Source organism: Hemibagrus wyckioides, linkage group LG07, assembly GCF_019097595.1.
Source record: "Hemibagrus wyckioides isolate EC202008001 linkage group LG07, SWU_Hwy_1.0, whole genome shotgun sequence".
In the NCBI taxonomy this organism is placed as follows: domain Eukaryota; kingdom Metazoa; phylum Chordata; class Actinopteri; order Siluriformes; family Bagridae; genus Hemibagrus; species Hemibagrus wyckioides.
The window spans coordinates 16,721,357-16,733,994 of record NC_080716.1 but is presented as its reverse complement, the minus strand read 5'-3'; the positions used below and the strand labels follow the sequence as shown (position 1 = coordinate 16,733,994).

General features: G+C 33.0%; 2 protein-coding genes across 2 annotated transcripts; one reads left to right on the top strand and one right to left on the bottom strand.

The window, feature by feature from the left end:
• Positions 1 to 448: 448 nt before the first annotated feature.
• On the bottom strand, positions 449 to 2,420 carry zgc:194655 (uncharacterized protein LOC794380 homolog). The gene is made up of 2 exons (XM_058393895.1): positions 2,171 to 2,420; positions 449 to 724 (listed from the first exon to the last, which is right to left on the bottom strand). Exons 1-2 carry the CDS (start codon positions 2,313 to 2,315, stop codon positions 585 to 587), a joined length of 285 nt encoding a protein of 94 aa, XP_058249878.1. The 5' UTR covers positions 2,316 to 2,420; the 3' UTR covers positions 449 to 584.
• Positions 2,421 to 3,906: 1,486 nt separating this feature from the next.
• Positions 3,907 to 8,600, top strand: LOC131356425 (uncharacterized). The gene is made up of 4 exons (XM_058395451.1): positions 3,907 to 4,238; positions 4,609 to 4,709; positions 5,789 to 5,959; positions 6,405 to 8,600. The coding sequence occupies exons 1-4, from the start codon at positions 4,166 to 4,168 to the stop codon at positions 6,852 to 6,854; spliced, it is 795 nt and encodes a 264-aa protein (XP_058251434.1). The 5' UTR covers positions 3,907 to 4,165; the 3' UTR covers positions 6,855 to 8,600.
• The last annotated feature ends 4,038 nt before the right edge of the window (positions 8,601 to 12,638 follow it).

Genomic DNA, 12,638 nt, shown 5'->3' with positions numbered 1-12,638 from the left:
TTTTTTACTGTTATTCTGTCAAACAGGAAATAACGTGTTTTTCTCAATGTATGATTGTATAATTCGAAACTATCATTACAACATTTTGTACAGTTGTTTATATCAACACCACCACCACCACCACCACCACTAACAACAACAACAACAACAATAATAATAATAATAATAATAATAATAATAATAATAATAATAATGACAATTTTATTATACATCGATCAATTTTCTTTACTTATGTATGCAGGGTTACAAAACAAGCCATGACAGGACAAAATCTCTCTCTCCTACACCAAAAAATATTATTAGCCTACATTATTATTATTATTATTATTAATATTATTATTATTGTTATTATTATTCTTATAATATAATATAATATAATATAATATAATATAATATAATACACATGCGGAAGGAACTAAAGGAAATAAAACGAGAACACGAGAACATGTCAAAAGGGAATAGTACAAGGCTTCTTTATTTCTTTTACATTATTATTAATGATAAATATGAAAGATATGATTAATAGTCTCTGTATGCATGTTCAGTCCGGGTTTTTAGTACAGCTGTCCCGGACTCTCTTCTCTTCATCCCGCGTTAGGTGCCGCTCCTCCTCCCGGCATGCGGACGATCAGGAAGATTGTAGATTTATTCTGGATCTTGCGCATGGAGAAAGTGTCGGCGTCCTCAAGCTTGATATCAGTGAACATCATTCTGAACTCCGCACCTGATAAAATAAGAGCTGTTATTGAGTGCACGGAGTCGAACAAGTCAAACCTCATATACTACACTACTTCAAACCTCATATATACTACACTATTTCAAACCTCATATATACTACACTACTTCAAACCTCATATATACTACACTACTTCAAACCTCATATATACTACACTACTTCAAACCTCATATATACTACACTACTTCAAACCTCATATATACTACACTACTTCAAACCTCATATATACTACACTACTTCAAACCTCATATATACCACACTACTTCAAACCTCATATATACTACACTACTTCAAACCTCATATATACCACACTACTTCAAACCTCATATATACTACACTACTTCAAACCTCATATATACTACACTACTTCAAACCTCATATATACTACACTACTTCAAACCTCATATTACTACACTACTTCAAACCTCATATATACTACACTACTTCAAACCTCATATATACTACACTACTTCAAATCTCATATATACTACACTACTTCAAATCTCATATATACTACACTACTTCAAACCTCATATATACTACACTACTTCAAACCTCATATATACTACACTACTTCAAATCTCATATATACTACACTACTTCAAATCTCATATATACTACACTACTTCAAACCTCATATATACTACACTACTTCAAACCTCATATATACTACACTACTTCAAATCTCATATATACTACACTACTTCAAATCTCATATATACTACACTACTTCAAACCTCATATATACTACACTACTTCAAACCTCATATATACTACACTACTTCAAATCTCATATATACTACACTACTTCAAACCTCATATATACTACACTACTTCAAATCTCATATATACTACACTACTTCAAACCTCATATATACTACACTACTTCAAACCTCATATATACTACACTACTTCAAATCTCATATATACTACACTACTTCAAACCTCATATATACTACACTACTTCAAACCTCATATATACTACACTACTTCAAACCTCATATATACTACACTACTTCAAACCTCATATATACTACACTACTTCAAACCTCATATATACTACACTACTTCAAACCTCATATATACTACACTACTTCAAACCTCATATATACTACACTACTTCAAACCTCATATATACTACACTACTTCAAACCTCATATATACTACACTACTTCAAACCTCATATATACTACACTACTTCAAACCTCATATATACTACACTACTTCAAACCTCATATATACTACACTACTTCAAACCTCATATATACTACACTACTTCAAACCTCATATATACTACACTACTTCAAACCTCATATATACTACACTACTTCAAACCTCATATATACTACACTACTTCAAACCTCATATATACTACACTACTTCAAACCTCATATATACTACACTATGTCGTTGATAAAAAATAAATAAACCTACCTTTAAGCTCCGGAAATTTCGTCGTAAGCTTTTCTTTGAAAACCGAAACAGTTGTTTTGTTGAAATCATCTTCGTTGGTTGCAACGTCGACGGTTTTCTTTTCTCCTCTAAAACCAATAACCAGAATTTGATAAACTTCCCCCATGTTGAAGGAGGCTCGTCGAGCGTTATCGGCTTAAATGCAGCAAAGTTTCGCTTTCTCCTTAAAGAACTGAGGGCAGGACCCGCGCGTCACGTGCGCATTTACCTCTCAGTGCAAAACAAAGTCCAAAAATATTTAATACAATAATTAATACAAATTATGTTTACAAAGCCATAGTAAATGACTTGTAGGCAAACTGACTGAAAATAGCTGAAAATAGCAAATATGTCGCCTTAGACAATGTTTGTACAGTACTACAGCTGTAGTAAGTCAGTCTGGCCACTAGGAAGGTATTACAACCTTTGGAACATGAAAAAACCCTTTTAGTGAATTACAGTAACTTTTACTATTGACAATATTTGTGTACTCTAAGGGGGTATTGGCACCCGTAGTAAGTTAGTACTATAACTAGGAATGTACTACAACCTTTGGAACATTAATAAAAACACTTCTGACGAATTACAGTGTTTTTCATGAAAGTATTTGTGTATTGTACATACAGTAAGGGAGATATTTTACCTGTAGTAAGTCAGTCTGGACACTAGGAATGTACTACACTCTTTATAAACAGCCGTTTGGGTACTTACAGTAGTATATGAAAATAATTTTGTATTGTACATAAGAAATAAGATATTGGAAAAATGTCAGCAGTGGTAAATCACTATGAATAATACAAGCTTTACAATTCACAATGTGTTATTTTAATATGGCAAAAGTCACTTTAATTAAAATACATTGGTCGTTTTAAACCCAGTCGGTGGAATTTTCTGACGGTCCCTTACGCATCAAGCTCTGCAATAGTCCGTCAGCTTTCTTCGGTTTCAGTTTGATGCTGCAATACGCTGAGACAGTTTTGAAAAATTATTTTCATGTAGATATAAAGTTGTTGCATATTGTTAAAACTAATCGTGGTAAAGGTATATCTTTGTAACACTGTCGACTCTATAGAACAGTGGCAATCGAAAGCGAATGTCTGGCGAATATCGAACCTATAACTAAATTTACAGCGGTGGCGTATTAAATAAAAATATGTTTTTCATTAATGTTTTCTTTATCTTTATATAAGGAATTTCTTATTGTTATTTGAAGATAAGACATAAATTATCTGCTCTTCCGCTAGTCTTTGAAGAACTATTTAACCAGGAAAGTTATCCTATAGTTTCTGAATTGGATTTAGGGGTCATTGTCCTGTGGGAATATGAATTTCTGACCTATTTTTTGCTGATGAAATCGGGTGATTTTGCATTCGGTGTTCATTTGGTGATGGCATTCATGCCCTACTCGATATTAAGCAGATGGTTTTAATCTCTTCTGTAGTGTATCCTTAGGTCATTGTCGTACACACACACAAACACACACACACAAACACACACAGTGCTGTTACAGAGAAGAAAACCTCATATTTTTTTGCTTCAAGAAGGTGACAACAACGAAGGATGTTGTAAAGGCTGAAAAGTCAACAGGATTTTCTAGGTGCTCACCTTCTAGGTTGCTATATAATACATTTAACAAATAGCTATATAATATATTTATACAGTATTTATAAACGTCATACCAATAAATGAATGTAAATTCACAGTATTATAGGGTAGGTACAGATAGATTAGAGCACTGCCTTATCTTAACTTTGCAATGCATTTGGGAAAGTCAGCCATTAATCACACCATCATCAGGTCTGAGACCATTTAAAATAACAAAATGAAAATAGTTGAAAAAAGTCAGTTCATTATCTGCCTTATACTCTGTATTAGTGGCTCCACCCCGCCAACATTTTGCAAGCACTTTGACAGACATAAAATGTACATGAAAGCGAAAGTTAAACAGTCAAGCAGGCATCAGTAACTCATCTAACCATGACGGAACAAAGAAGGCGCCACAATCCTAAAGACAGCACACTGAAATTTGTTACTAGGCCGGATGACATAAGTAAGTAGGCCATAGTATCATTATCATTGCTTGATATGTTTGTGTTAAAGTTTTTTTTCAAAGATTAAATAAATATTTATTTGAGAATGCTTAAACTCTAAAAATCATGTGAACATATAATAGAACTGCAATCATTTCCTGTTTCTGTTATTGTACATTGTGGTGACATCAAAATCCATTATAATTCCCCCAAAACTTACAGCCAAGAGAATTCTGGCAGAAAGTAAACTAGTGATTGGAAATTAAATGTCATAATTGTAATAATAGGTAAGTTCACCAATTAGGATACAGAAGTGTGTGTTTGTATAAATATGAATTATTTGTTCATCATATTTAGCACCACCTCCTAAATGCTTATGTATTCTCTTAGCGCTTGATGATGATCCCAACACCCAGAGATTAGAAATGTCTTGTGGACATGCTGTCACACCTGAATCCCTCACAGCCTTCTGCCGCAGTCTTCTGGATCAGGTGGGCTACTAACAGTCCTTTGAGGAAGACAGTCTTGCTTGGAATATTCTGCATATACAATGGCTGAAACTTAATGTATTATCTATTTATTTTGCAAGGTCCTAAATAAAAAAATCAGAAGTCTTATTATTGCATAATTATTTACCCTGTTGCTGTGCAAACCCTAAGTCTCCAAAGGTCTGGCTATATAAGAAAATAAAGAGCACATTAAAGAGATGCAACATGGAGTCTAATGGTTTTTACCACTTTTTACACATCTTAGATGTAAAAAGCTGTTCACAGAACTCCACAAAGCTAGACTACAATGATAAATTTGCTGGAAGCCCCACACTGAGAGCACCACTGCCACATTGAATTATGTTAGTGCATCATTTACGAGGCTGCTTTCCATTAGCAGCTTCTGAGGAACCTGGTCAGAATTGAGAGCAAGTTAGATTAGTGAAATACAATACAATGTAATCCTAGAAGAAATCCAGTTCCTGTGTCTGTGTTTGTAAGATACCTGAGAATGCAAAAGCTATGCCGGAGTTTTTCAAAACTGAAAACCTGAATAAGTTAGAATGCCCCATTCTAAGCCCAGAACCAATGGTCAGCACTGGTTCAGTGGTCTACATTTAATCTGATTGCAATTTTTTCAAGGCAAAAAAACCCCATTAGGATCCAAATGTGCAAAACTGCTAGAGACATCTAATGTCTAGCGTGAGCTGGTAAAAATTACTATCAAGTTCATTTCAGTTGAAGGATGTAACACTACAAAATACTCCAAAATTTCAAAAGGGGTGAATACCTATGCAATGCACTATAGATTTAAAAATATTGCCTGCAAATGAAACTGACTTAATATTTTACACAGAATTACACAGAATAATAAGAGACTTTTCCCACTCCATAGCACTTAATAAAAAACAATAACAGGAAAGCATGCTAGGCCTTAAATATACAATAATAAAAAGGATTCTGGTATAAAATTCAGTTACCTTTTTTGCAATGCTCATATGAAATATAATAATTCTGTTAGTCAAATATAATAATATGGGAGAATATATAAGCACAGTCTAATCTTAGTTTTATGCATCCAGGGTCATTACAAGTTTCTGTGCCCAGCGATAAAACAGGGAACTGATATCTGCGGGGCTAATTGGCCATACATGGAAGTGCGGAGGATTGCTTTACTGACTCAAGAAGAACAGAACCACTTTGAAGAGAAAATGGCTGAACTAGCAGCAGCTATGTACTATGAATATAATCCAGTAAGTAGCCTACTTTATAAAATAACCACACATAATTTTGATGTGGCATGATTTTTGATGCCAGACAGGCTGGTTTGAACATTTATGATGAGCAGAAAAGCATCTCAGAAAAAACCTACCATTAAAATTACAGACTGATCATTTCTTTGTCAGTGGGCAAACGTACAAAATCAGCAGGGGATCAAATAATTTTTTCCCTCACTGTATATTGAGATGGGGATAGATTGAAAGTAACAGCAGATCACAAGAAGGGGTGGACTACAAACTTTAATTATTTCATAACTTTATTTTAAAATCACAAACTTCCACTTATTTGTCTAATTATTTACACAGTGCTTACACCTGATCATTTACCAGAACAAATTTTGTTCACCAGTCAAATGTATATTCTGAGCTAAATTTTAGAGGAATGCTATATTAATTCATGGTTTTGTTTTTGTTTAAGTGCCCCAGGTGCAATTCATATGTTGAGAGGCAAGACTTGACCAACCTGTGTGTAATCTGCACCATCTGTACCTCAGATACTGGTGAGGAGTATGAGTTCTGCTGGCAGTGTCTGAAGAGGTGGAAAGGACCAGCACCTCGCTCAGACAAGTGTGGCAACAGCAACTGCATTAATCTAAACATTGAGCAGCTGTTAAAATGTGAGAATATAATCCTTCCTGAGGTTGAAGATTTAGTATGTCCCTCACTGCGAGCTTGTCCAACATGTGGAAACCTGATAGAGCATGACAGATCAGGGTGTAAGAATATAATATGTAATCGCTGTCATATTGAATTCTGCTTTTCTTGTCTGAAGATAACTGACGATTGTCTAGAAACAAGCTCACACTATGAACCTTGCTCAGGTGGTGTAGCAGCACGGCAAACATCCATTCCAACCTGGAGAAAGTAGGCCACTGAAATCTTCACATAATATAGTTTTTAAATATCTTAATAGTTTACAAAATACAATCCAAATGTAATATGATTAAAACTAAAACTCATCAGTCAACAAATCTATCTTCAAGCTATATTGAAAAGTATATTATGTTTGTCTTTATTGTTATTAGTTTTATAACAACATAATTAAATAACCATTGTTTATTAAGTTGAACATTACCTGATTTATTTAGTAAATTCTTCATACCCTACTTCAATTTTATATTTTTTTAAAATGTTACATTCATTGATGTTTGAGGGCATTTGCTTTTGAGCAACTCTCTTAATAATCCACCAAAACATCTCTAAATAGGAAGGGTGTATTTATTTTTCCACCTGGTTTCTCACTGTTAGCTTGTGTTTTTGGAAAAATGACAACAAAAATTTTTCTTTGTAGAAGCCTGTTAAATAAAACAGAATTAAAGGAGGTGAAGGTTATGTGTATGCTATGTAGTTCATTCAGATATGCATTTTCCATTATCTGTGTATTTTGTATATACAGATTATGCTGTCAAGTTTCTAATGAATGAAAAATACTAGTTTCCTTCTATGATGTACTTGGTATCTACGAGCACCTCAATACAGAATATTTTTTTCTCTCTCTGTTTTCATAGGAAATTTTATTAACCTCATTTAATCCACTTTGAATTCATGCTTTCTGTAATTTGTCTTTAGATCAAGACCTCTTCAAGGGGTTTATTACCATAAATATTCAAAATAACTTTCATTTCTAACACTGAGAACGCCATTTTGACTAACCAAATGAATTCAGGTATAACTTGAGGCCACAATTGGTCACCCATTTCAAATGATAGTCAAACCATATACAGTATACATTTTGTAGAAAAACTAACATGCAGGTACTACTTACATTTATTGTAATATGAGTTAGCTTACTTAATGAAAGAACATTTTTTATACTGTAAGATTTTATCATTTTCCAGCAGGTTTTTTGTTACTGCTTATGAAGATTTTCTTTGAAAACAAAAATACAATAGACCCATTGTGCAAAGCTTTGAAATCACAGAATGGTGGCCACTTCTTGTCATTCTCAACAAGTTAAGAGCACGCAACTATCTGAGTGAAACATGAATATATTCACCAGCACTAGGCTTTTTGTCACTATATTGACTTACAATGAAATGAAATACTTGGTACATTATATATTTTCTTTGTCAGCTGATTGAAGACATAGTGCACTGCCAAAAAGCTACTCACAGTGAATTTCTGTTTTGCTTTGGCATGCCTTTTACATCCTGCATTGTAAAACATCACCTGATAAATATGTGGAATTACCCTCAGTGAATGCTGCTGCACCTGTTGTAGAATATGAACAATGAGAACATTTCCTGGATAAACAAGGTCTTTGATATAAAGGTCAATGAATAAAAAAATCTTGTCATCAGCTAATGAATTGAATTTAGATTTTTCAAGCAATATATATATATATATATATATATATATAATATAGCTTTTTCATAGATTTTTCAAGCAATAATATATATATATACCTCAGAAATTCCAGATTTCAAAAGAGTTATTTTTGAGTTATTGTGCCTGTCAGAGTTTTCCTTTATTCATGTGGTCATTATGCTGTTCATAAACAGGATATGATATTATTGTGTGAAATTTGAGTGAACACATTTGAAAATATGTATTTATTTTATTACCTGGCAAGAAAATAATTGATCTGTTTAGAGCAAGCTAGCTGAATATCGAAATTCAAATGCAATCTATTGTTTAATGCCATGTTAAATTCTGCTTTTCTTGATTAAAGCTCACTGATGAATGCCTGAAATGTTTTCTTAGATAATGCTGACATAGTAATAGTATGTTTCTCTAGCTGAGAAGGTTCCCATTAAACCTACTTCTTATAAATGAAAAACTATTTATATTAACTAACTCATTTTTAAACCTCTTTGTAGCCATGGAGTCTTCTCATGCCTTTTTATTGAAGGCCTTTCAGCTGATCCGGCTGCATATAAACCAGTGTTACTCAGTTATAACAAAAGACCTTCAGAATCGGTCAGCAGTGTCAAATTACATTTAAATCATATATACATTTTATAGAAAGCAGCATTTTGGTATTTAATAATTGTTTGGTAGCTTACTCTTTGATCCTTGGTGTAAAAAGATTCCTAATGCTTTATGATTTAACATTTTCTAGCAAGTGCTGCTGCTTATTATACAAATTCAAAAGAGATTTTAAATGACAAATACAGCATAACCATACTGGGAGGGGCATGTAAACATTAAAACGATACCAAAACTTTGTGACTTTCAGTTTCGCTTTGCTACACATTTTACAGTAATCATCTTTAATCATCAGTTATGGTAAACATCAGCTGACAAGTGGAAATTCCCTCAGTCACGTGATATTGAACTCTGCCTTTTAATAAGTGTTGTTCTAAAACCATGATTGAAGAACTGACCTGCATCATGATGAACACATGCTCTAGGTTCAAATTAGCATTTTTGCTCATAATGAACCCAAAGTCTGGAAACATGATCATGATATAAAAAATTCAATACCTCCCTGTGACAACTGCAGCGATGTATAAAAAATAGAAAAGGTTCATTTTAAATAACACATTATTATATGTATTAAAATGCATTCAAGGAAAAAAACTGAAATTATTTAGGGAAACACCAGACCAAAAAAAAAAAAAGAAAGAAAAAGAAAGTACCGGCAGAGTGAATGAAACACAAGGTCTTATGTGTATACATAGTGTAATATGTAAACTCCACAGCTGTCCTTCACAATTTTATTACCAGCATGAAAAATAAATCAAAATACTTTTCACAAAACGGTTTTGGCACAAAATAACCACAAATGTTAACTGAAAAAACCTGTCTGTCATGAACTTTCCTTTTCAGTGAATTACAATTTTTACCATGATCATTTTGTATTTGTTTTTAAATATTTTACAAATATTTTAAATATTTGTTTTTTGTATTTGTTTTTTGTATTTGTTTTTAGACTGTAACATTTTCACTGCATGAGTTTATGCTTTATGTTGAACAGAAATCTTTAGCTCATTTGGATAATTGTATAAATGAGCAGATACACAACATATTGGATTAATTCAATATTTTAGTTAATCAAATGATCAAGTATTTCATTACTATATCACACAGTTCGCTGTTCACACTGCAAGTTTGCAAGTGGCTGATTTCAGAAATTAATGTTATGGTACTTAGCTTACATGTCTTGTATTATCAGCTAGGTTACTTTTTGGGGTAAAAATTTTTGCAGTTTCTGGACTTCAAGATTAAGTCATGTTCTAAAATGTTTTGTTGGATAACAATCACAAAGGACCCACAAAGTGGAAAGCCATATAAAATTTAGCTTTAATTATGATTAAGTAGCTCTGTATTTATAATATTTCATAGTGAGCAGAAATAAATAGTGGCCAAAACAAAACTGCGGCATATGAGTGAAACATTATTCATATACCAGTAAGTGTTTATGACAGCTTACAGGCAAGATCCTACGGTTCCAGTAGGATCATGAGATCATGAACTGATAATTATGATTCTTCATTAAGTGAAATAATGAATAAACCATGCTGTAGTCATTTACTAAAACATGTTTATTTCCATGTAACATCTAAATGAATTATTGATGAATTTGAATTCAGCTTTCAGTATTAAATTACTGCAGTCAGCAAACAAACAAAAAAAAAAAAATCATTCACCTACAATATAAGGAAACATCACTGGACACAAACCGGAGGTCAATCATACCATATGCAATAACATTGTACAATAGTTCACCTGTGTGTGACAGGTGATAACACTATCCCATTGCACTACTAGAACCATTAACATCATTATATTCTAGATCCTCAAGGTACTTCATATTCATTATCTACTGCCAGTTTGCACGTGTACTGTGATGTAAATACTGATCATAAATATGGTTAAAACTGTGCTACATATCTGCACTGCTACATTTAATTCCACATATTGTGTTCTATATTTAAGGTTTTTTTAGGCATTATATCTTAGGTCTTATATTTTTGTGTGTTTAAATATGTATGTATGTGTATGTGTATGTATATAATATACACAGATCAGCCATAACATTATGACCACCTGCCTACTATTGAGTTGGTCCCCTTTTTGCTGCCACAACAGTCCTGACCCATCAAGGCATGGATTCCACTAGATCCCTGAAAGTGTGCTGTGGTATCTGGCACCAAGATGTTAGCAGCAGATCCTTTAAGTCCTCTAAGTTGTGAGGTGGGGCCTCCAATGGGCTTCCAAAGATTGGACTTGTTTGTTCAGCACATCCCAGAGATGCTCGATTGGTTAGTGGTAAATGACTAAAACTCAGTAATCTCAGTAAAAAGTATACACTTTATTAAGTGTGAATTAAGTGAAGTAACGAAAACATTATTTTAACATTATTTTACTAAAAACATATTTATTTGTACTGTGTAATATCTACATCTAAATAATTTCAAGAACACAAACAAAATATCAAACCAATTGGACTTCTCATTTAGATAAAAATGAAGTGTCTATAGACTTTGCTAAACATAAGAAATTAGCCCTAATGTATTTTTCTTTGTTTTAGTGTACATTAATAAGTGAACATTTTAAAGAGTCACTGTAATGTTTTATTCCTTTTGGTATTGTTAACTGCTGCAGTGGCTTTTCATTGTAGTCTTTTCATCTCAAAGCAGTCTATGGGCACCATATATTCAAATATATTCAAAATGGTTAAAGTAATACACAGCCGGGGAAAGGGGGACTTTCCAGTCTCAAACAAATCATCTGCTGCCTTTTCTCCACCTGATGATGCTCTTACACTTTCATTATTGAGCATTTCCTTTTCTAAACCATTTATAATCCTGTATATTTTTCCTCATATTATTATTGTGGGTGAAAACATCGAGTCCAACCTGGAGAATGTAACTTACTGAAACCTTGACATATGCACAAAAGGGCACAGTTTTCATCCTGTCCATTATAAAATCATTAAGCAGTGCTCACAGAAATACTGAAGTATAACTTCCATTAAGAAAGTGCTGATATTATATTATTAATATTATATTACATATATTATTCATATTACTAATCAGTCTTGGCAAAATTCAGTATTTTAGCAAATTAAATGATTAAATGTGTCATTGCTATATTGAACAGTTACCTGCTCAAAATGCAGGTTTGTAAGGGGCTGGTATACAGTTACAAAAATTGACATTATGGTGCTTACATGTCTTTCATTATCAGCTAGGTTACTTTTTGGTATAAAAAGCTCTGCTAAAGAACACATTGCATCGTTTTTTTTGGATAACAAATACAAAAGACTCACACTTGCAAAGCCAGATACAGATCCAGCCATGAGAAACTAGCAAATAGTGGCCAAAATGAAACTGTATCATCAACAAAGCTGAGAGGCAGATAAGTCAAATGATTTTTCATATGCCAGTAAATGCTTCTTTTGAGCATACTCCCAAGATCCTGCTTTCTATTTTGCTTCGGCTGCGACATCTTTCATCTTTAACATCGGACAAGCATGCGAAATGTTCCAGCTGAGATCAAGTCTAAGTCTTACTTCTTTAGGTTCTTAACCATTGGCCTTTTACTGGAATGCTGACACACCCATTTTGTGAGATGTGAAATCATTCCCTTTATAAATAAAGGAGTTCAAAGTCCTTGTGTTCTTTGCGTATAAACAGAGAAGTATTTAAATTTTGGTCATCAGGTAGACCACAGAAGGTATTTCAACCTAGATTTCATGAACCTG

Bases quoted from the DNA above. Each gene is read 5' to 3' on its own strand.
- LOC131356425 (XM_058395451.1), top strand. From the start codon at position 4,166: ATGACGGAACAAAGAAGGCGCCACAATCCTAAAGACAGCACACTGAAA. The intron at 4,239-4,608 runs GTAAGTAGGCCA...GTATTCTCTTAG, and splicing joins TACTAGGCCGGATGACATAA to CGCTTGATGATGATCCCAAC. The intron at 4,710-5,788 runs GTGGGCTACTAA...TTATGCATCCAG, and splicing joins GCCGCAGTCTTCTGGATCAG to GGTCATTACAAGTTTCTGTG.
- zgc:194655 (XM_058393895.1), bottom strand. From the start codon at position 2,315: ATGGGGGAAGTTTATCAAATTCTGGTTATTGGTTTTAGAGGAGAAAAG. The intron at 725-2,170 runs GTAGGTTTATTT...TTATTTTATCAG, and splicing joins GAAATTTCCGGAGCTTAAAG to GTGCGGAGTTCAGAATGATG.